Source organism: Rhipicephalus sanguineus, chromosome 2, assembly GCF_013339695.2.
Source record: "Rhipicephalus sanguineus isolate Rsan-2018 chromosome 2, BIME_Rsan_1.4, whole genome shotgun sequence".
In the NCBI taxonomy this organism is placed as follows: domain Eukaryota; kingdom Metazoa; phylum Arthropoda; class Arachnida; order Ixodida; family Ixodidae; genus Rhipicephalus; species Rhipicephalus sanguineus.
The window spans coordinates 31,092,872-31,115,664 of NC_051177.1; the positions used below are offsets into that span (position 1 = coordinate 31,092,872).

The 22,793-nt window shown below is 45.6% G+C and overlaps 2 protein-coding genes and 1 long non-coding RNA gene across 3 annotated transcripts in view; 1 reads left to right on the plus strand and 2 right to left on the minus strand.

The window, feature by feature from the left end:
* LOC119382654 (tryptophan 2,3-dioxygenase) overlaps positions 1-13,375 on the minus strand; it is a 66,419-nt gene extending 53,044 nt beyond the window's left edge. The window contains exon 1 of the mRNA XM_037650452.2: positions 13,244-13,375. Coding sequence (XP_037506380.1) covers positions 13,244-13,281 — 38 coding nt within the window. The 5' untranslated portion in view covers positions 13,282-13,375. The remainder of the gene's footprint in view (positions 1-13,243) is intronic.
* Positions 1-22,793, minus strand: part of LOC119382646 (cyclic pyranopterin monophosphate synthase) — a 227,438-nt gene that overhangs the window by 176,978 nt on the left and 27,667 nt on the right. The window lies entirely within an intron of this gene.
* Positions 1,075-13,364, plus strand: LOC119382656 (uncharacterized). Its single transcript, XR_005181554.2, has 3 exons — positions 1,075-1,204; positions 8,855-9,001; positions 13,251-13,364. It is a non-coding gene; the product is annotated as an uncharacterized LOC119382656 (long non-coding RNA).

A 22,793-nucleotide genomic window follows, 5' to 3' on the forward strand; every position in this document is an offset into this window, starting at 1 on the left:
AATACAGAGTGGGACGGCTTCTTCACGTTTCCGTACTCACTCTCCTTGGCGCAGTAGATTTTGACGGCCTCTGACGGGGTTCACATAATTCTTCATTGGTGAAAATGAATTACATCGTACTCTACGGGGCCAGTTTCACTAGCAAGTTTCAGAAAATTTCTTTGAGCCAATCAAACCAGAATACGAAAGAAAAAAAGAGCTGAAGGACGTGATGTCATACTCATATTCAGGTGCTTAAGTATCGGCGCGAAATTTGAAAAAAAAAAAAAAAGAATTCTCGACCTCGATTTTCCCTGACAAATATGATCCCGTGATATGCGAAATTAAAGACAATAGCTCTCTCAAAGAATATTTTATCTGGCTATGAAGACCTAGCATTTCGATTCACCTTCCTTTGAACCACAGCTTGTTTCGAGTCTTGGAGAGAGCTCACATAGTAGGCAACGAGAATTAGCGGCTCTTGCAGCATTCTGCGTCAGTGCTGTCGCTTTCCACCAGGGGTTCAAAATGACTCGGCTCACTCGCCAAGTTTACTGTGCTCAAACCGTCAGTTGCAGTATAACCAAGGTACAACCATCGTCCCTCATAACCACCCTGTGTGAAACAGCCCTATTTTTATTACACGAAAAAAAAAAAACAGAAAAAAAGCTTGACTTCACTTTAAAGTTACCGAAACACTCGCGCATCGCCTAGACTTGATTGGTTGGGACTACTTAAACACTGTTTTCTTGATCTTCATTGCGCTCTTCTCCGTTTCTCCCAGCTTATGTCGCTGAGTCGTAATCGCTCATCCCAAGGTCGTTATTTGCTCAATTTTGATCGCCCTAACGCCTGACCTACAAAAGCCAAAGGGAGTTATTTTAGTGCGTTCTTTGTTGCCACGATGTGTTGCATATCCTTTACATGGACGCGAGCGGTTGAGTAAGTGGAAGCTACATTGATCCGAGCCTATCCATCATATCTCGCCGGCAACTTTACAGCTGCTTTCCAAACAGTCCCACGTCAGCTTATTTACGTCATCTACATCGGTATATTAGATGTATACAGCCAGCAACAACTATTGCGACGTATACACCATCTACACTGCTTAACGCGTTGCAGACAGCAAGAGCTGCTGCTGTGGTTTCAGGCATGTCGAGGTCGGAGAGCGATGTCCATTGAGTGTAGCACCGAGTGAAGATACTGCAGACGACGATAGACGATGGTAATTCTCTGGTCAGATAACTATTAAACTCTTATAAATATTGCGGGCCAAAATTACGATGTGATTATGAGGCGTGCTATAATGTGAAGGACTCCGCATTTATTTTGACCATCTTTGATTCTTTAACGTGCTCCTATATGTAAGTAAACGTGTGTTCTGGCACTTAGCCTTCGCCAGAACGCGCCCACCGAGGTCTGGAAGCGAACCCGCGTCCTCAGGCTGAACATGGCGAAGCCTTACCCACCGATCTATCACGGCGGGTGTCGTAAAATTCAGAGGGAGCCGGAATGCTGAACTCTCTAAACGAAGTTCAAGCTCTGATTTTTAATGGACGTTGCAGACATTGGCATGCGCGTTGTTCTGATTTGCTACCGCTTATTTGCACTGTAGCCGTCGCACCTTTGTCACAGCTGTGTCTGCTTTGGTGCCTCGGAGTTGTCGTATTTTGCATGCGCTTACACGCGGCCGCAGTGTGCGTACGGATTGCCATTTTCGACGCGCATTGCCTTCGAAGCAGTGATTATCTCTGCAGTAGAACATCGTACATAATAGAGCATCTTCCGCAAAGCGTGGCTCTTTATTGCACACGCCGTTGTGCACGGCGTAGTGGTTTTGGTGCTTGAATGCATGTCCCAGGATCGAATCCCTGCCGCGGCGGCCGCATTTCGATGAAGGCGCATTATGTTGTAGGCCTGTGTGTGCTTAGATTTAGGTGCACGATAATGAACCGCATGTGGTCGACATTTCCCGAGCCCTCAATTACAGCGTCTTTCAAAATCATATCGTGAATTTGGGATGATAAACCTTGACAATTATTTAGACTCTTTATTGATGTTTCTACCTCCTTGATAACTGTTCGTAAATGTCAGGCTTGTAAATTGATTAGATAATACCTAGCGTTCGTTCGTCTATTTTTATGTGCCATCTGTTATGTCGCGTTTTTTGTATTTGTGGCTGTTTGAATAGTTTTTAGAAGTTATAATCGTGTACTCCCTTACATTCTAATGGCCCTTATAAGAGCTATAGCTTTACTGCACCATGCGGCATGTGCCAGTCGTTTGGAAAGTGGCGAGGGCACTTGTGAGCGCTTCGGCTAAGAACGTGCGAGGCTGTACGTATCACAGCGCTTATCGTTTTCGTAATCGCGTGATGTCTCGTGCTTTCAAAAGGACCTTTCCTGTTGACACTTGGGGCATCTGTCAGTCTCCACACACGCAGTTCTGACCTCCACTACAAGCCCAATTGCTTTACTGGAGTGGGCGGCATACGACCCTACAGACGACGTCGCGTCTGCAGGGTGGGCCGGCCGTTTTGTAGCCCGTCGTATAGATACGATGTGGCGGGCGGGCCAGTTATGACTTTCGTCTTCGGCGCGCCCGCGGGGGGTTCGGCTTCTTATCAGCTGAGCTGACCGCGAGAGTAGTAAGCAGCCTTCTGGAGACGGTAAAACTAAATAAAGGGTGGCCTGTTTAACTGTCCGGCGCTCATTTATTGCTTCGAGGATGCCGACGCCTGTCACTCACAGAGTCGTTTCAAAATTGCGGGTTTCACAACACATTATAAAACTTGATATGTTTAGAAAACATTCTAAACAACACGTCAGCAAACATTCTTTATATCTCAAAATGCTTGAAGTTCGTCATAACTGAATGCTATTCTGTATAGCGTAGTTCTCTTGGTTGGAGCGCAGGAAAAGCACCGCCTTCAAATAAATGCTTCTCGGCTTCCACATTCAAGTAAACGGTGCATGAGCTACCTTTAATGCGTTATATTTTCCGTGTTATTGTTGGGCAAGCACAGCATGTATGAGCCATAAACCTACGAGGCACATCCGATGACCCTATATTAAAACTAACCTAACACAAAAAATGCCGCCGTGGTGGTGCAGCGGCTACGGTGCTCGGCTGCTGACCCAAAAGTCGCAGGTTCAATCCCGACCTCGCTGGTCGGGATTGAACCTGCGAAATGATGGATAATAATAATAATAATATCTGGGGTTTAACGTCCCAAAACCACGATATGATTATGAGAGACGCCGTAGTGGAGGGCACCGGAAATTTCGACCACCTGGGGTTCTTTAACGTGCACCTAAATCTAAGTACACGGGCCTCAAACATTTTCGCCTCCATCGAAAATGCAGCCGCCGCGGCCGGGATTCGATCCCGCGAACTTCGGGTCAGCAGTCGAGCGCCATAACCACTAGACCACCGTGGCGGGGCTGCGAAATGATGGAGGCCCGTGAGTTAGATTTAGGTGCACGCTAAGGAACCCCAGGTGGCCTAAATTTTCGTAGCCCTCCTCTACGCCATGTCTCATAATCATATCGTGATTTTGGCACGTAAAATTGCACATACTATTATTATTATTACTCCCCAATAAAGAGTTGCAGGTAATCTTTTTCTTAGAGTGAGGGAGTTGTTTTGCGACATTATGTACAAACTTTTGTTTTATTATTATAGTCATTTTTTTTATTGTAGTATTTTCCGAGGTGATCCTTTTTTGATAATAGGATTTCCCCGAGGTGACCGACAAACTGGAAACGTAAGCTTAAATAAATAGTTGAAATCAATCAATCAATCAATCAATCAATCAACCAATCAATCAATCAATCAATCAATCAATCAATCAATCAATCAATCAATCAATCAATCACGTTCCCTCCCACGTGCGTGCGCGCGCATGCAATCAAATTAATCAATCGCAAGCACGCCGAAATAGTTATAGAGGCGAGGTATAGTCTGAGATGTGGATAAATGAAAACGGTGCCAGACAATAACCTTGCCAGATAAGCACGACGCATTGCATACGTTTAGACTAATACTGAGAAGGTTACTAAATCAGGAAAGCAGGCGATAGCAGGATAGATTGTCGCGCGTGCCGTTTCTGCCCTGTCGGAAACGCCGCGTTTAACTTTCACAAATCACGATGTCTCGAGAAGGAAATATAAATATTCCGCGATCTAATCACAAGCTCGTAATTTCCACGTGGCCCAAATTGATGCGCCACATCTCAGTGAGGCAAATAGTCGTTTTTCAAACCATTCACACGTGGTGTTTATTTAAGTGCTTTCTCGATTTTTATACCGTGTACCAGATCTCATCGCACGTCTTCGATCGAGATTAAAGTTGCACGCGATTGCTTCTGCATCCGCCAAACAAGAAACGACATACACCAACCATGTACGGGTGCTAAGCTAAGCGAAAATGCCTGATTGCACTACAGAGTCGGCAATGCTTTTTATATCCTTACTCGAACGACAGACCCGTCTCGCTTGAAGGACGTGTGCCCCGAGTACGCAAAAAACATCGAATTAACGTGAGAGAAAAGGCCCGCGGTAAAAACCACGCACGCGCGATATTCACTTCGACGCGTGTGCAAACCGGATAAGAAGCTGTGGTCTTTTTTTGAAGCAGATTTCTTGTTTTTTATGCGAAGCCTGTTTCGGTCAGTATAAACAATTTTTTAGAGTTAAATCTCGGGAAAAAATCTCTATTGAAGTAATAATGTAGCAGATAGAAACCATCACACTAGTTTATAATAAAGTCAGCACATGCACTAGAACATAACTGAACATTGAAGCCTACCGTATTGAAGCCTACCGTATTTACTCACACAATACCAGCACTAGTTATCTGCTCTTATAGCAACGCAATAAAATAACAAGTGTGCACTACTATGATTCTGGATCGAAAACTTAGAGAAATTCGCAGGAATTTTTTGTGACTAGTTTTATTTTTGATACGCTTTCAAATTTCTGCACCCTTAAGGGGGCTAAACTCAATCGTACGCGCGATGAAAATAAAAGCGTAGGGCTGGTTAGTACATGGCTTACTGTAAACTCGAAAAGATACACCGACAAAAAAGAACAAAATGTTCACTGACGTTTCGGCTCCCCATGCGGGAGCCTTGTTCAGACTGTGAACAAGGCTCCCGTATGGGGAGCCGAAACGTCAGTGAACCTTTTGTTCTTTTTGGTCGGTGTATCTTTTAGCGTTTACAATATGCATTTCCCCAGCCAGATGGGTTGCTATGAAACTTTGGGTTTCATCAGTATATGGCTTATTAAAAAAATCACAGCATATCCATGGAGTGAATGATGATGAGTGGGCGAAGCTGCGGAGGTTCATCGGGAAACCGTGAATCTTCCGCGAATTCTGCCCAGTACATCACCACCGACGTGAGATCGGGCGCGTTTATACTAAAGGTTCGATGAGAGTTATGACGACTTGCAGCTCACTTTAATTTTACATGTACGCTGTGAATTTTCATTGTTTAGAAAACCATTGCTTTAGAAAACATCTGGCGTCTTTCGTTAAGCAGCTGGCGTTCTTTCGTTTTGCTTTTAGAAAACATCTGGCGTCTTTCGTTGGTTTATTTCATCAATCAACGGCGTTTTGAACAAAATTTTTATTGTTTAATCACGCACAAGAGAAATCTCACCAGGCACTACCTTCGAGGTAAACAATGGCTGCTAATGGGAATGAGAGACAGAAGAAGTCGGCTTTTAGCTAACACTTACACTTCTACTTCTACTTACGTTTCCCACTGGAACATGCCAATGGCTGCTAATGGGGAATGAGAGACAGAAGAATTCGGCTTTTAGTTAACGCGCACGCTGCGAATTTTTCATTGTTCAACAACGCACAGGAAAAATCTCCCACCGGCACCACCTTGGAGGTCAAGATCTGGTACTAGCGTTACGACTGGTTACGCACTACGACTACGAGGGACGAACGGGTGCCGCTTTAAGGAGCTTCGCCCCCAAAAGTAACAGCTTGTTGTGCGCGTCGTTTCTTCTCCTATCAGTCTGCTCTTTTTGCTGTGCGCTGTTACACTGAAATATGAACTTGAAAAAGATACACGTAGTGTACGAATAGCACAACGAAGGCGCTCACATCTTGTAATTCCTTCCTTGCGTCCCGTATTCGTACTGTTTTTCTAAGTTAACACTGGCGGGACGGCCTACCGGAGGTTTTCATCACCATCGAGGTTGCACGCGATACGTGAAATATTGCCGCAAGATCCTTGACTTGAACCGTGCCCCTTCGCACCTCGAGGCTTGCGTTGACGCGTATTCTAAATTCAAGGCTTCGTGTAATGTACGAGGCAGTCAGTCTTTATCCCGACACTTCTGTAAAGCGCAAGCAGGAACGAAGTCCTCGCTGTTTCACTTTCACCAGGCTGTGAAAGAGCACGTTTATGTAGGTCAAGTACGGGCGTACATAACGAGAAAAACATTTTTTTTTCGGACGACCGGAAATGGCCGTGTAGCCCATATATTTTGGGCATTGTGATGCCTGTGGCGGCAGTTGATTGATAACCTTAGGACGGATGATGCGCAATTTTACGAGTACTGACGTACGGGTCTGCAAATTAAGTGCTCTCGCAAGCTGAGAACTGCGCCGCGAAAGATGGAACGGAAAAATGATAGGCGTACTCAGGGGCGTAGCCAGAAACTTTTTTCGAGGGGGGCTCAACCATACGTTATGTATGTTCGTGCGTGCGTTTGTATGTGTGCGTGTATATATACGCAAGCGAAATTCAAAATTTTCGGGGGGGGGGGCGGTTGAACACCTCCCCCCCCCCCCCCCTTGGCTACGCCCTTGGGCGTACTGTTACGAGACGGGAAGAAGGAGGTATAGATTAAGAAGCAAATGTTTATCTGATATCTTAATTGAGATTAAAAGAAAGTGATTTTGGGAAGGCAATATAATTTAGTAGGTCAGATAACCGGTGGGTTGTTACACATAGAAATGGGCGTCAAGAGAAGGGGAATCTAGTCGAGGACGGTAGATCTTTTTTAAGCGCGCGGTGTGATGAAATACCCACCACGGTGGTCTAGTGGTTATGGTGCTCGTCTGCTGACCCGAAGGTCGCGGGATCGAATCCCGACCGCGGTAGACGCATTTTCGATGGAGGTGAAATTGTTTGAGGCCCGTGTACTTAGATTTAGGTGCGCGTTAAATAACTCCATGTGGTCGAAATTTCCGGAGCCCTCCACTACGGCGTCTCTCATGACCATATCGTGGTTTTGGGACGGTGAACCCCAACAATTATTATTATTAGGGTGTTATGAAATGAAAGAATTTGAGGCCACACGAGATTGGAGGCGGCTGATGCCTGATGCGAGACGGCCGTAATCGAATTTGTCTGGGAGAGACCTTCCTGTGCTGCAACGGACGTAAATCAGCTCACGATAATGAGCATGTTTATGAATGAGTCATGGTCGTGACGTCACGTAACACTACTAAAAAGTGAGGCTAGAAATATTCCACTCTTATGTATGCCAATCTGAGCATCCGATACGTCAAAGACAGCGAAGAGGTACAAGCAAATTCTCAAGCTGCTTTTAGTGATTCGTCATCACTGACGCCATGCGACAACTCCGGGCCTCTCCGCGCGCTGAATGGCTGACTTCTCTTTAACAATAGATGCATAAGTACTCACAGCTGACCTCTGACGTGGAGCATGTAAAACGTGGCATAAGAAGCACTAAATCGAAGAATACCGAGTAAAAGGTCGCTCGAAAAAGGTCACTATTTGTGTGAAGTGCACGCAAGAGAACTTTTATCTTTATGTGATCATTCATAATTATCTTTTAAAGCAAACAAAATTCCATGCTACGAAACATGTTGCGTTCCTCGTTGATATAGGCCACTTCTGCCAAATTCTGTGGCCTATAAAAAATCCCAATTTGTTACTTATTGAAACAATTTGAAGCGTTTGGCGATTTATTTGCCTTATGATACCACGTTAGCGAATCGGACCTTGGGTAATTATTAAGGGCGCGGCTACATCATACGAGATCGAGGCCTTGATCAAACCGGAGCGATTAGAGGGTCTTCACTCTCCACCAATTACTTGCCTCGGTTTTGCTGGGTGTTATTATTAATGCGACTTCGCGAGGTTGTTTTCTGTCACCAGAGAGAGACATATAGTAGTGGAGGAAAAGTCTTGGAATGTCTAGGTTGCTGCCCTCTACATTGCTGTAGTAGGGTTACGGATAGATAGATAGATAGATAGATAGATAGATAGATAGATAGATAGATAGATAGATAGATAGATAGATAGATAGATAGATAGATAGATAGATAGATAGATAGATAGATAGATAGATAGATAGATAGATAGATAGATAGATAGATAGATAGATAGATAGATAGATAGATAGATAGATAGATAGATAGATAGATAGATAGATAGATAGATAGATGGATAGATAGATAGATAGATAGATAGATAGATAGATAGATAGATAGATAGATAGATAGATAGATAGATAGATAGATAGATAGATAGATAGATAGATAGATAGATAGATAGATAGATAGATAGATAGATCCATTTCCGGAAACTGCCCATCAAGCCCAAGCGGTCACTGACGCGGAACTGGACTCCAGGAATAGCAATGTGGCAGATGGTGGTAGTCAAGTTGTGGCGTGTACGTATAGAAATAATTATTAGTGTAGGCAACATAATTTACCGACTATGCTATCGAGATCTAAATTATGTCACGTGATGAAGAGCCAAACGCGTTGGTTCTATGCCACCGGTGACAAACACATTGGAGGCGTAAGCAGTCCCCGAACCAGCAGCTGTGCTGCTTTTGAACGAGTATACACGGGATTTGAGAATATCATTTTCTTGCAGCCGCGGCGTCCAACTATCGAATGTGGTAGGCGTCAGCCTTCAGGAACAACGGTGAAAAATAGCTGGAAAAAAATTACAAGGTAATAACGATAAGGACGAAGACGGACAAGGACACTCACATCGAGCTCACGATTTCATTCGAAAAGGGTAAGTGCATATATGTATTAAACATTAAATGAAAGTTTACATCGAAAAAAAAAAAGAAAGACGAACTGTGCAGGCTTCCGTATTCCAGTGTTTCTTAATCTTTTTCGGACGCTTTTTATATTATACGTTCACACCATCTCGCCGAACGGGCACGGCATTTTGTCAGGGACAAAAACTTCGTCCGAACTCGCGAAGGAGGTTGGAAATTAATGTCCTGTCGGAGCACAGCGCTGATAAACTTCGCTTAGCGACGGCGCGCCTACCCTGTGCATTCTTTTTAGCACACGGAAAGGCCGCGTGCTGCTGAAATGTAGGTGTAGACATGCGCAGTTAGGCGAACACAAGACAGAGCAGTATACAGCCGCTAATAGTTGTCACATGTACACTCTTAAAAAAAAGTAGTAGTATTCTTACTGATTTAGAGGCAGTAAGCGTTTGTCACAACATTTACTACCTACGTCTGCAGGTAGTATCTGCCTAGTTAGCAACATTATACTACCATGATACTTACAGCTACTACCTACAGGGCAGTAGTAATACAAAGTCAGTAACCTTAGTACGACGACAAGGTCAAATAAAGAAAGCGAAACCGTATGGTATTGTCTCTTCATGTGATTATCCTGGTACCCTCAGATAACAATGTATACATAGAGGCATGATCGAGCCATAAACGACAACGCACACACATACAGACACGAACAGAATATTAAGGCTTCTACACGACACGTACTGTATAACATCAAATAAAAGGGTGTGTGTGCGTGCGCGCGCGTTGTGTGTGTGTGTGTGTGTGTGTGTGTGTGTGTGTGTGTGTGTGTGTGTGTGTGTGTGTGTGTGTGTGTGTGTGCGCGTGCGTGCGTGCGTGCGTGCGTGCGTGCGTGCGTGTGTATCCCTACTTTGGGATAGCACACGTCGTATAGGTGAGCTAACCATAAACTTAGACTTACACTTGATCTCTCATACACAGATTTTCATGCCTTGCTACTTGCATATACGTGTGAGCCATGACAAAGCACAGAACTGTTGTTCCAACGCAATTAAGAAAATTATAGTTAGCCTAAATCTTCTATAACACTTTCACAGATACAGCGTAATGTACCACGGCCGGTGGAGGAAGTAACGTTTACTAACCCACCACCTATGCAAATAGTAACCTCTACTAACCCCGACATGCTAAGTAGTAACGACAATGTTTACTACCTCTCGTATACTTCTAAAGCAGAAAACGTTAGCGAAAAGTAGTAAACGTGTCAAGGCGGTGGTAAATGCTGCAGTTGCTGCCCTTTTTACTACATTTTTAAGAGTGTATCGTAGTGCGTTCACTGACGCCTTGCCAATGCCATTAACATTAATTTCAAGTCACGTACATGTGTTCCAGTTTCCCGTTCGCACGTTGCACCCTCAGGCGATCGATGTTCGCTCCTGCCGGATGCATCGTTGAATGCATATCCGATCTGATTTCGCATCGTTAATTCTGCCTCTCCTTTTTAATTTCTGCGGATGACTGGCATATTGCTTATGGAATTTTAAAGCATATAGTATAATAAGCGTGCTTTTTTGTTTATTGACATCGCTAGTCATCGAAAGACTCACTACAGGAGTGATAACGCAAAGCTTAAGGCGTAATGTACAAAAGGAAACATCACACGCATATTCTGTCGTACAAAACCACCGTCCGCAATCGCCTTCTGCGCACATGTGGCAGTAAACGCTCGCAGCATATACATATTACATATAGTACTGTCTATATGTAGATCATGATATACGCGTACGCAGTATTTTTTAAGTGAACGATACATCTACAAGAGTATCTGAATCATGAATATTTGTAGAAGCGTGCATGTGGAACACTGATACAACGAGTAAGCTGCATCGCGCTCGTGCAGCAACATGTACAATTTTGCAATGTCAACATGCATAAAAATTTTAACCGAAAATGTATATGTGTACGTGATTACTTCCAACGTTACTTTAAATAACGCCTCACAACGTATCTTTGATTTTTTGCCATACGACGGGTTTAGAATCGGCGCCAGAGTGATACATGACCCCATAGTTTCCTACAACTCTATGCATGACCTGATTTGCTGGTGACGGCAAAATAGCCTGACACGCTGCGGCGACGGAATCGCATCTGTATGTGACGTAGACGTCCCTCGAGTTTAACGTCGTCTGTTGAAGTAACTATAAAAGAAAAAAAAATCCTCGGGGCTCCAGAAACGCTCCTGGATACTGAAAGCAATCGCTCCACGCATCTACGAAACGTCTCATTGTCGTAAGAAACAAAACAGAAACACCGCCGCTGGTAGTAAGACGCTGCTTCTTACGCAAGCAAACGCCCTACCGTATACCTAGGGCAAAGGCCTCGTCTGGTAGTGTGACGCCACGTAAGATGAGAATCCGCCACCATGATCGTTTCTATAGAATTTTTATATAAAAATTACTAAGGTGAACTCTGTAGCCAATGTATATAGCTGAAAGTAGTTGTGGTGGTTTAGCATGTAGTAACATTCAGTACACGAATTCAGCTTCATCCTGGCTTAAAATGACCTGCGACTTTTTAGACCAATGGCATTAAAACAAAATAACGGGTTACAGTAGCAACAATGCGCAATAATCTTGCATGCGAGGCGGTGCTTATTGCTTGAGCAGTGACCTGGGAAAATTATGACTGCTTGACAATTAAGACATATAAAGCGCTCTAACTAAAGTAGAAATAAAAGTCTCAAGTTGTCAGCATGGAGGTTGCACAAATTCACACGCTGTAAATATAAACGCCATTGCCACGATAGATGACTTGTAGCTCACAAGTGCCGCCATTTGTGGATCGTAACACCGTGAATCTGCGGAAACACCGTGGATCCCATATCGTGTGGATTTTAACCAGGCAGCAAGCTTTGCGTATATGAGACGGAACACCAAATTCGGATTTCATCAACGATTACTTGCACTGTACCGGCATGAATCTGATGTATTGAATTGCAAGAGATACCTCTCCATTCGAGTATTTAGTGTTCATAACAGCTTTGCGCTCGCCCACTGCGTTTAGCCGCTAATTTAAGTGTTCCCCTTTCATATTGCTCACGACTGTACAGGTAGCTGCTATAGGAATTGATGCGCTCTTACTGCTCTCTATGCGTACCAATGCACACCTTTCTAAGTTAGGATGAGCTGTAAAGCACTGTCACCCGCTTAAAAATTCCACAGGCCACGGAGTCCATTGCTCGCGAAGAATACGAAAGAAGTGAGCCTAAATAAAAAACAAAACAAAGCGTGTGTTTCACGTACTGTGGCCCAGCGACCTTGCGCAAACGAGGCCAGTCAGTAGAACAGAAAATTTTAATGTCCGAGTAGAACACCGGTGCCTCCCACGAATGTGTGACACCGTCGCTTCTTGACGCGAGGGAGCTGCTATGCTGGTTTTACCGCGAGGCAAAGCTTGATCCGTGGCTTGTGGCATTTAGAGGGGAACATTGAAAGAATGTGAAACATTCTTCTCGGCGTTCCTCTAAAATTAGACGTCATTAGCTACCTGTCCTTCTCGCAATGAATTCCAGTTTCGTAACAGGGCGTTTGGAAATCAGAATTGCAGCGCGGAAAGAAATCGACTTCATCGAAAGTTAAGCCTCGTATATAAGTCGAGGAAAGAGCGGGGACTGATTGCCCATTCTTACCGCCCTCTCTTTTTCCGTCATTTTTGAAAAGGTCGTTGACCCCTCTAGCGCACCTGGACAGCCCGTATGGTTACAGTCAACGTTAACACAATATGACAAGTATATTTCAATACATTTTCATCATACATTGGGAGGGCAAGCGAAAGGAGTCACACCACCTGAATGCAAAGCTTCGAGGTGAACCTAACAAAAACAATGTAATATTAATAATTAAAAATGAGTTAAACATTCCGAAGCAACTGCCGCGCTGCGACATACATCGTGGATAATTGAAGCACTGAATAATAAGGATCAACATGCAAAAATACAGAGAACTAGAAGACACGGACGATGTTGTGCGCGGCCCCTCCTTATAGTCAGCACAAACTAGCCCAATTATGCACTTTAGTGAACACAAATCGGGGTACTACGCAAGCATTATCGCGTTCCGTCCTCATTAAAACGCGGCCGGGAATTGAACCTGTAACCTGTTGCGCTGTTAGCGAATTCCTCGAGATCGGTGTGGCGTGTAACTATGTTTTCCCCCTTCGATCGCTACGTGCGCCAACCATTAAAACCACGACTTCACCTTGCAGCCGTTGCGTTGTTGTTCTTGGAGGAGTCCATGCCTGCAGCAGTGATGGCGAAAAGTCCGGCTCCGAGAGCTGCCGCGGCGTCGCTACACTTCGGCACGTGCGCTCGCTACCGGTCCAAGCACCGGTCTGCGGACAAGGAGAGCGAAGACGAAGGAAAACAGTCAGCTGTGCCCAACTAACTCGGCCTGTACGAGAAATGCCCCCCCCCCCCCCTGTTCTCTCTCCCTCTTTCTTCCAGAGAGGGTGAGAGATAAAACAATAAAAAGAGCCAATGTCTTCTAAGCCGCATCCGGCTCCTCGTCATTCTACGCACTTTCCCCGTCGTTATTTTTACTTTTCTTTTCCCTACGTCGACCCCCTCTCCCCTGATTCGACGACACGGGCTGACCTTGCGTTCTGCCCGGGAGAAAGCGTTAAAGCGTCGCGCTCCCCGCTGCCGGTGGTCATCGTCAGCTGGTTCACTCCTCTCCCTATCGACGTTTAAGATTCCGAGGTGTCTGACGGTCAGCGGGAAGTTTGAACTCAGCGAAACGAATATTCATTGATTCATTCATTGCTTTCAATAATATCTGCAGAATTGCGCGCCAAAACCACGATATGATTATGAGCTCCAGAAGTTTTGACCATCTGGTGTTCATCTCTCGTCAGCAGTCGAGCACCGTAGCCACTGTACAACCGAGGCGGACTCATTCTTGTCTTTGCTACGGGAAGCTTCAATAACGAGACTTCCGCATCGAATCGAAAAAAAGCTATCTAACACCGAATATATATAACGAGAACAACACGAGTAGCACACACGCCTTACCTCTTTCGCCGCATCCAACGGAAGACCGTCCCCACAGCGCAATCACGGTGAGCATGTCATCAAAAGTGCCCGCAATACAGAGAATAGCGTATACAACTGTCGAATCGGTGGAACATACTCGATAAATGACCTTTCATGTATGTTTGTGCGTGCGTGTATATATAAACATGCAAAACTGAAAAGTTTCGGGATGCCTGGCTACGCCAGCGGTGTTCACTGCCAGGGGAGAAATTAGCTATACGCGATTCGACCCGGCCAATATAATCCCTTCCTTCTAGTTTTTTGACGATCTTGCTACACGCTCGTGTTCTGCCCTTCTCAGTCATGCCGAAAAGACACCCAGGAGCGTGTTGATTCGACGGTGGACACTTGACTAACCGCGCAGAACACGGGAGAGACCATGTTCTGCAAACCGTGCGGGACAAAGCACAATTGCACGGCTATGTTCAACTGTTGACGCCTTTGTACCATCTTAAGCAATAACATTCTTGTTTTCCTGACGTAGATAAAGGTCGCGCACGTCTTTGTTTGAAATTATTTGCATTTATGTGAAAATTTATTGTGCCTCTATTTACATAATTGGAGGCCTAAAACATTGATCTGCCTGCCTACTTTTGGCGCCTAAAACGAGCTTTTTTAATGCCTAAAAATCCGGCATCTAGTAATAACTTGTGCTTAGTGGCCCTGTGAATGCCTGTTCATAACTCTTCATGCCATTTTTCGTTCGACATTTAGATTGTAGAGTATTCCCAAGAACACTCGCAGAATTATGAGAGATTTTGGAGGCTGTCATAGAAAACCTTGCAAGAAAAATGGTAGGCTTGGATTTAGTGCTTTCGTTAAGACCATCATAACTACTGCCGTTATCACCGTCGTATTGATGTTCATTGTATCACGAGTGCCTCTCGGATAGATAAAGCGACTTCGTGCGCCGCCGCATACGGCTCATGGTAACATCGACTCCAAGTGCGGCCTTCCCGATCAAACGCCATTAGAAAGACGTGTCCCTACGTGCCCACACCACGTTTAGTTAAACGTGCTCCCGCACGCGTGCTGCCACTTACGCAAACGTCACAGAAATAACCGCGGTACTTGCCAAGCTGCCCTTAACTGAACCGAAATAAATATCGCCCAGACACACCCGCACTCTAGTCAATTTGCCGGTCCTTCTGTTTCTTAACGATTGCCGTTTGATATCGGTCGTAACTCGTTTCGAGGCCCTTGGCTTTCGTTCAACTTTTATTTAACCTCCAAGTACAAGCCCCTGCAGGCATCTCGGGTGTGGAATCGCTATAAACACACAATGTGGCGAAACGATCGCTTTGACCGGTCGTATCGGCTTGAGATAGATAGATAGATAGATAGATAGATAGATAGATAGATAGATAGATAGATAGATAGATAGATAGATAGATAGATAGATAGATAGATAGATAGATAGATAGAGAATAAATAAATAAATAAATAAATAAATTAATTGATTGATTGATTGATTGAATGATTGATTGATTGATTGATTGATTGATTGATTGATTGATTGATTGATTGATTGATTGATTGATTGATTGATTGATGATTGAGTGAGTGAGTGAGTGAGTGAGTGAGTGAGTGAGTGAGTGAGTGAGTGAGTGAGTGAGTGAGTGAGTGAGTGAGTGAGTGAGTGAGTGAGTGAGTGAGTGATTCGGGCATCTGCTGCACCGAACTCCGAACTTTACGAACTTCGTTGAGTTCAAAAGGAAGTCGTATAACACAGTGGAATCTCGTTGATACGATTCTGTATAATAGGTCTTCCGGCCTAATACGTTTTTCTTGTTATTCCCGGCCAACGTTCCTTGAAGATAACGCATTTTCATTCATTTAATACGATCGCATTTTTGCCCGAGATTGGATAATACGACGGCCATAGTGGATCTTGACCTATGTACTACCTTGAAAGCGCCCGTTTATTATTCGGTAGACTAGCTCAAACCGCGTTCCAACAAGCCGCGATCCGCGCGTTGCAGAGCAGCTGAGGCGGCAGCAGCGTCGATTTTGCGGCGAAGATACAGCTTGCCAGGCGCGGCGACTGCGTACAATGATACTGATGCGCCAGGCGATGCACCGCGCCATCGAGTGAAACATAATCCTATCGAGGAAGAGGCTTATCTTTTTTTTTTACTTTTCAGAAGAATTTATTCCTAGGCGTTGAAAAGAAGAAAGTGCAGCTTAAATTGACCAGCTACTTCACTGTTGTTCAATAAAAATGAGTTGCTGACGGAGAATGCACATTTTCTTCCTTTTTTAAAGCTCTTTGGTTAATACGATTTTTACATAATACGATTTATTTTGCGGTTCCCGTGAAAAGGGGAACGACGACGAAGTGTGCGTCTTGCACAGCCCTTTGTTTACCGGGTGACAGTTTTTGGTGATTTTTCATGTTCCTCGCGTAGCCATCGGTATTTTATTTGGCTACACTGGAAGTAGACTCGCCTTCACACCCTCCAGGCATGCCTCCGCCGTCGGCGGGCCCCTCGAGGAAACGGAACAGCGAACTCAGCGACGCCGACAGTGAGTCCACCGAACTGTATTCGGCAAGCAGTGACGATTCCGACGATGAATTCACGCCTGCTTACAGTCGTAAACCAAAACGACGATCTATGGGTGCTTCACCAGCTTCAATCGCATCTACTGTGAAGCCGAAGCAGGCTTCAATGAACTACACCGTCTTATTTGTGCCTGTTTCGCCATCGGACAATCTGAGACACTTGAATCGGCAGACCATCTCGAGGAAACTCGAGTCTCTGGCTCCAAACGAAATCAAGGATGTTCCAGTCAACCCCCGCAAGAATGTCTTGGCTATCGACGTTATACACCAGGCATCTCTGCTTGCTCTGACCAGGGTCACAGACTTTGACGGTATCAAGGTTCGAGCTCACCTTCCACTTAACAAGGACATGGTGGTAGGTGTAATATACGATGTCGACATCTCCATTCCTTGTGGCGACCTTGCAATGCTCATCAAGGAAGTTAGTGACCATAGCAACATCGTCCAAGTCTCACGTCTGGGCAACTCGCGTTGCGTAAAGATTGTCTTCAAAGGTGACATATTGCCATCCCACGTGAAGGTGGGACACTTTCGTCACGTGGTCCGTCCGTTTACACCACGACCACTCCAGTGCCGTAAATGTCAAAAAATGGGCTATGTCAGCGGAGTTTGCAGGAACGTGGCGATTTGCCTCCGCTGTGCAGAGCCACACAATGCGGAATCCTGCCGAGCAACTGCCCTGAAGTGTACCAACTGTCATGGATCACACGAAGCCTCATCAAGAGACTGTCCATTAGTGAAAAAAGAATGGAGTGTCATGAAACAGATGGTGCGGGACGGCTCGACGCACAAAGAGGCTGCTGACGTGGTGAGAATAGACAACGACGCTCGCGTCGGCGACGAAGGTCTAAAACTACTGCTACCCAATCTGGACGGACAACGCGATCTCCTACTCCGACAGATCGTCAGACTTCTCTTAAGCGATAGCTACCACCACTGCCGCCACCACCACCGCCCAATGCATCACAATTGGAGAGCCGGAAAGACGCAGAAGCTTTGAAAGCGGCGGCGGATGTCGCGTGGCCCTCACTGCCACCACTGCGCACTCATAAAGAGCCGATGCAGAATGCCCCGCAGTGTGCTTCATCGTCCACAGATGACTGCCACGACAAGAACCTACAAGTCCTCGCCGTGTTGAGGTCTCTCATGACCACGATGCGCACTCTCCTAAACGGAATGACAACTCCGTCAGCTCAATGCGCTCTGCAAGTTCTCGATTCCTTGGAGCCAGTCCTTGCAAGCCTTTTTTAACATCTCGCGGAGGAACCGATGTTAAATATTTCTCCGTTGTGACTGTCTGTGTGTATGCGGTGAACACTGACGTGTGTGCGCGTATTACTTGTTTCCTCTTTCCTCCTCGCTATCTCTATTCTTTTTTCTCCCCTTGCCCCTCCCCCCGTGTAGGGTAGCAAACCGGGTACAACCTGGTTAACCTCCCTGCCTTTCCTTCGCTTTTATCTCTCTCTCCCGTGAAAAGCGTATCAACTAGATTTCACTGTATACTGACTACGTGCAGTAAGTAAATCTAATTGAGGCCATCAATGAAAGAAATCTTTAATATCGTAACATTAATGAAGTTTCTTTATTAAGCTATATATTTCTTTGTAATTAAGCAATAAAAAGACAGTAAGCGCCTATAGTAAGGCATATATCGTTCGGCGCATGAAGTTTGTGGGAAGCGAGATTGTGTGAAAATCTCCATGGTATTTCTTTTGTACCATTGGCTAACACTGGATTTCGTTGGCTTAGGTTGTCAAGTGCTGGCGAATGTTGGTTATCGAGGTGCTTAGAACGATCCTTAGAAATTTCTCTCTCACATTTGCAACGAAATCAACGCTGAATTTTTTTCCGTGCCCCCTCCCCCAATTTCTGTCAGCTATTTCTTACATGGACAACTGAATCAGTATAAGGTAAGCTTGTGAATTCGACACAACACATATTAATATATAAGTAATTTGTAGCGAAGCGTTCGTAGTCAGTAATGGGTCGTCTTCTCGAGTGCCTTCTAGTGGGTCGTCCTCTCATTGTTCCTACTGCAAGGACGTTTATTAGCTGGCTCTCGGTGACGATGCACGACAGCGACAGACAAGGCGGGGCCGACTCTCAGCACGAGGGGCGTGCTCTCAGAGAAGGGGACGACCCACTAGAACTAAAATATTAATAAATTATTAATAATTTAATTAACCGTTCTGTCTAACGGTTGGCCTGAGAAGAGGCTAATCATATCGTGGTTATGGGGGGTAAAACCTTCAATAATAATAATTATTATTAGAACACTGAGGCCCTTTCATCTGCCCTTTTTACCAAGTTTCCTAAGGTCATAATGCAACATACGACGCACGTACAGTTTTGCTTTATACAGCAACAAAATATTTTTGTTTTTTTCATTGACAGCTGTTCAAAAGCGGTGCGAATGTATACAGACCTCCCAGAGAATCGCTGATTGAGTAAAGCTCTGTCATATTTCGCCATACATTAACTAATGGTCCCGGACAGTTTACAGCGGGATATGAGCTGGTTTCGTGCGCCAACGTACCAGCTGGAAATTTAACCACACGGAATGCGTCGCCGACGTGCTTCTTTTGCAACGGCAATGTGTCGCGTCCACATACCTCACGTCGCGGGATTCCAACGGCGGAATTATTGCCAGAAATGAGTTCAGTTTACTCTTCTATCGGTTGCAAGCATTAGAAGCGTGTGCTGTTGCGTTAGAAATAGCCGGGAAACTGTATTCGGCGTTTTGCTCCTCTTCATCCGGTTTATTCAGAATTCATAACGTGTTAAAATTCCAAATACGACGGCAACCGGATCGTATGGCCGTGCCATAATACGCCTCCTCCAAGGACGCCGAGGGAAGCGTCAACAAATTCGTTACTCATTCAGCCGGCTTCGCAATTTAATGATCGAGCATTAAGAGGCGAAAGTTAGACGTGAGTGTCGGAATTTGCATATCGGTTCCCTGTGACAAGCCTAACGCATTTACTATGATACTGGCACTATCGGGTAATAATACCAGTTTATATTAGCATAATAACAGTTAACATATTGGCCTATACTGTTCGCTAATGTTGACTAACGTTGCCTGTTGATGTAATCGAAGGCAATTAAAGGTAATGCTCATGTGCAGGGTGCTCCATGTCATTAAAACAGGGGGGGGGGGATCCTTTACCACAGCCACCCCCCCCCCCTCTCGCACTTGCCGGCCTCCTCTCACTGAGGCCCAACGGCCAGAACGCGTTGTAAAAACAGGAAGGCGGGGGGGGGGGGGCACAGCCGCCAAATACCCCACCTGCGCGCACACCTATATGGTAACGCTACGTGTTTCTCTCGTATTTACTGGTAAAGCGCCACTGAATTCTTTGGTGCAACCACCCGTTTCATTTGCGCTGCCTATACGCATAAAATCCTTTCACGACGGCTGCGTTAATTTGAAGAAGTAAAGCACTTATTAAAACCTTCGAGTCTTTACACGCGATCTCGTGCAAGATACTGCCGAGTGATGTGATGCCCGGTTGGCGACGCTTGAAAATATCGTTACGCTGCATGCTAGCCCACTCACGCCTTTCATACGTTTCACACGCAACAACTGTCGCGCACATCCTTCGCTGTCTTTGACATTCCGAGACCGCGCGCCGTGAAGCGCTTATTTATGTCGCAATCGAAAGGACGCGACAGCGGCTTGAACAAACGCCAGGTTGTTTAAATGCATCGATCGTAAAAGAACAACCTATAGTGAACGAACGAATTCCGCTCGCCGCAACTTTTCCCAAGAATGGGGCGAAGTGTACTTGTTGCAATCGGAGGGCAGGAGCTTTTGTATAAGCGCAAGTTGCTCGTGAGGATTGAGCGCATAATAAAATAAGCGTGTCTCACACTGACTCATTCGCTCACTCTCCTCCCCCCCCCCCCCCCCACACACACACAGAAAGCGTGAGAGAGAGAGTGAGAAAGAGAGAAAGGAAATAATGCCGAAGGTAATAATGTCGACCAATCTTGCCAAGTGCTCTCTTCCGTATCTGCATCTGTGTGTAGCGTAGCAAAGTGTCCGCCCTTTAGATGGCAGGGAGAAGCACAGCCGATAAGGAAAGTTCGCACAGAACAGAAGAAAGCCAACTGGTGGCGATGTCGTGCGAAACCGGTCGGTTGAGGTGAAAATGCAACCCGGATGCAAAGAGACGTGTTACATTGTGGCTCATAGGGCGTATAGGTTACATATACTGGCCAACGGGAGAATTAGAATAACCAGAGAAGCCGAGGGCAAAGGCGTCCCCATTAGAGGGGGGGGGGGGGGCAAAGTTTTATCTGTCTTTCCTCCCCACCCCCTTTGGTCGAGTAAAAAAAACATGTTTCACAATGGATTAGAAAAAGAGATGACGTGTTTCTCACAATGGCCTGTCTTTGGTCCTTGGCTTTCCGGGAGTAAGATGGGAAGTAAAAATTGCTTGGAATGCAGCATGAGGGGCTTTTGGCCGCCATTATCGTCAAAAATCTGCGTGGCCATAACCCTGCTCTTTAAACACTGACGGGACATTTCCGACTGAGTGAAAGAATGGGGCAGATTTTGCCCCCCCCCCTCCCTTAGGTGATTGGAAGGGTGAAGATGGCCGCCTAACCTGCACCCCCCCCACCCCCCCGTGCGCAGGCCTATGGCCAAAGGGGTGAGAATTATGGTATATACAAAAGCGGAAACATCGCAACGATAAAGAAATAAAAAATAGCATAGGGACTGATTATTTTACTGAAGTGTTATTATTTATTAATTAGGGTGAAAGATGACGCCACTTTCGTATATAGTTCTATAAATAAAAAAAAATTGGGGGGACGCTTAAGCTTCGCCTTTAAGAGTTGAACGCGATAGGGATATCCTGCCCCTAGTGCGCACTTCGAACACTACGAGTGTTTAACAGAATGCGCGCACTAAGGTGTGTGCCTTATGTAATGGGTAGCATGCTTTAAACCAGGGGCACTTATGCGCGAGAAACTTTTTCGAAGTTGCGATGCACCCACTACGTGGTCTTAAAGGAATACGCGCAGTAATGTGCCTTCTGCAATGGGTGGCTGTCTCTAAACCACAAAGTCGTTATGATAATGACATGGTGTGACGCGCGATGGCAATGTACGCTTGTACCACGCAATATTACTGCGATATTACATCTCGTACTGTGACACTTGTATACAAGACGCGTATTTTTTGGAATCATCAAAGTTACATTCAGTGCAGCTCCAAGCAGAGGCGTGGCAGTGTGGTAGAACACCTGCTTGCCACGCAGACGGCCTGGGTTCGATACTCACCCGGACCCAATATTTTTATTATTTATTTTATTTGCAGCTTTTTCGATTTTTCGGTCACGGACAAGATGATGACTTTTCGCTCACAACCAACGGTGCCGACGCCGACGGCGGAATTTCTGCGATACGAGCTCTTTAACGCTATCGCGTTAATAAATAAAAAGCCTGTCCCGCGCGGAACACGCGGCACAGTCACAGCGCAAGCTGGAGGAGCGGCCTTTATATAGAGAGCGTTGTAAAATCTCTTAAGGCCATAAGCGTGCGCAGGGTTCCTCATCAGGGTGGGCAAAGGTTCATCGCAGCGCTCCCCCTCCACCCTACTAAGTCAATGTATGGGGCAGATTTTGCGCCCCCCCCCCCTTTTAGGTGATTAGGGGGGGGGGGGGGCTCCCTGCCCTCCCTGTGCGCACGCCTGTGAGGGCGACCACTGCAAGCACAGTTGCCAGGTGCCCACTATACGGCTTAAATCACCATCCTTTTGCGAAGTTGCGAGGTACCGACAACGCGTCTTTAAGGCAATTTGTACGCGCACCTACGTTGCGCACTTTCTTGATGCTTTGGCTGGTGATAATTGAATTGAATCTTTATTTTCATGTTTGATACTACATGAAGGATGGCGGGAGTAAAAGCTGCACTAAAACAGCTTGACTAGCTCCCGCTACCTAAAAATGAATGGGTCAGAAGCACTGGCATACAAATAAGATAACAAAGGCATACTATACAGAAATCTTGAGGTTCACATACCTCAAGCTCAGTGAATGGCCTCTGCAGAGCTTCAGTGACAAACTGTAGTGTCACCCTCGGATTAAGCGCCACACTTCGTTCTCTGTGTCTTTTCCCTCTTTCTATCCCTCATTTTCTTTCT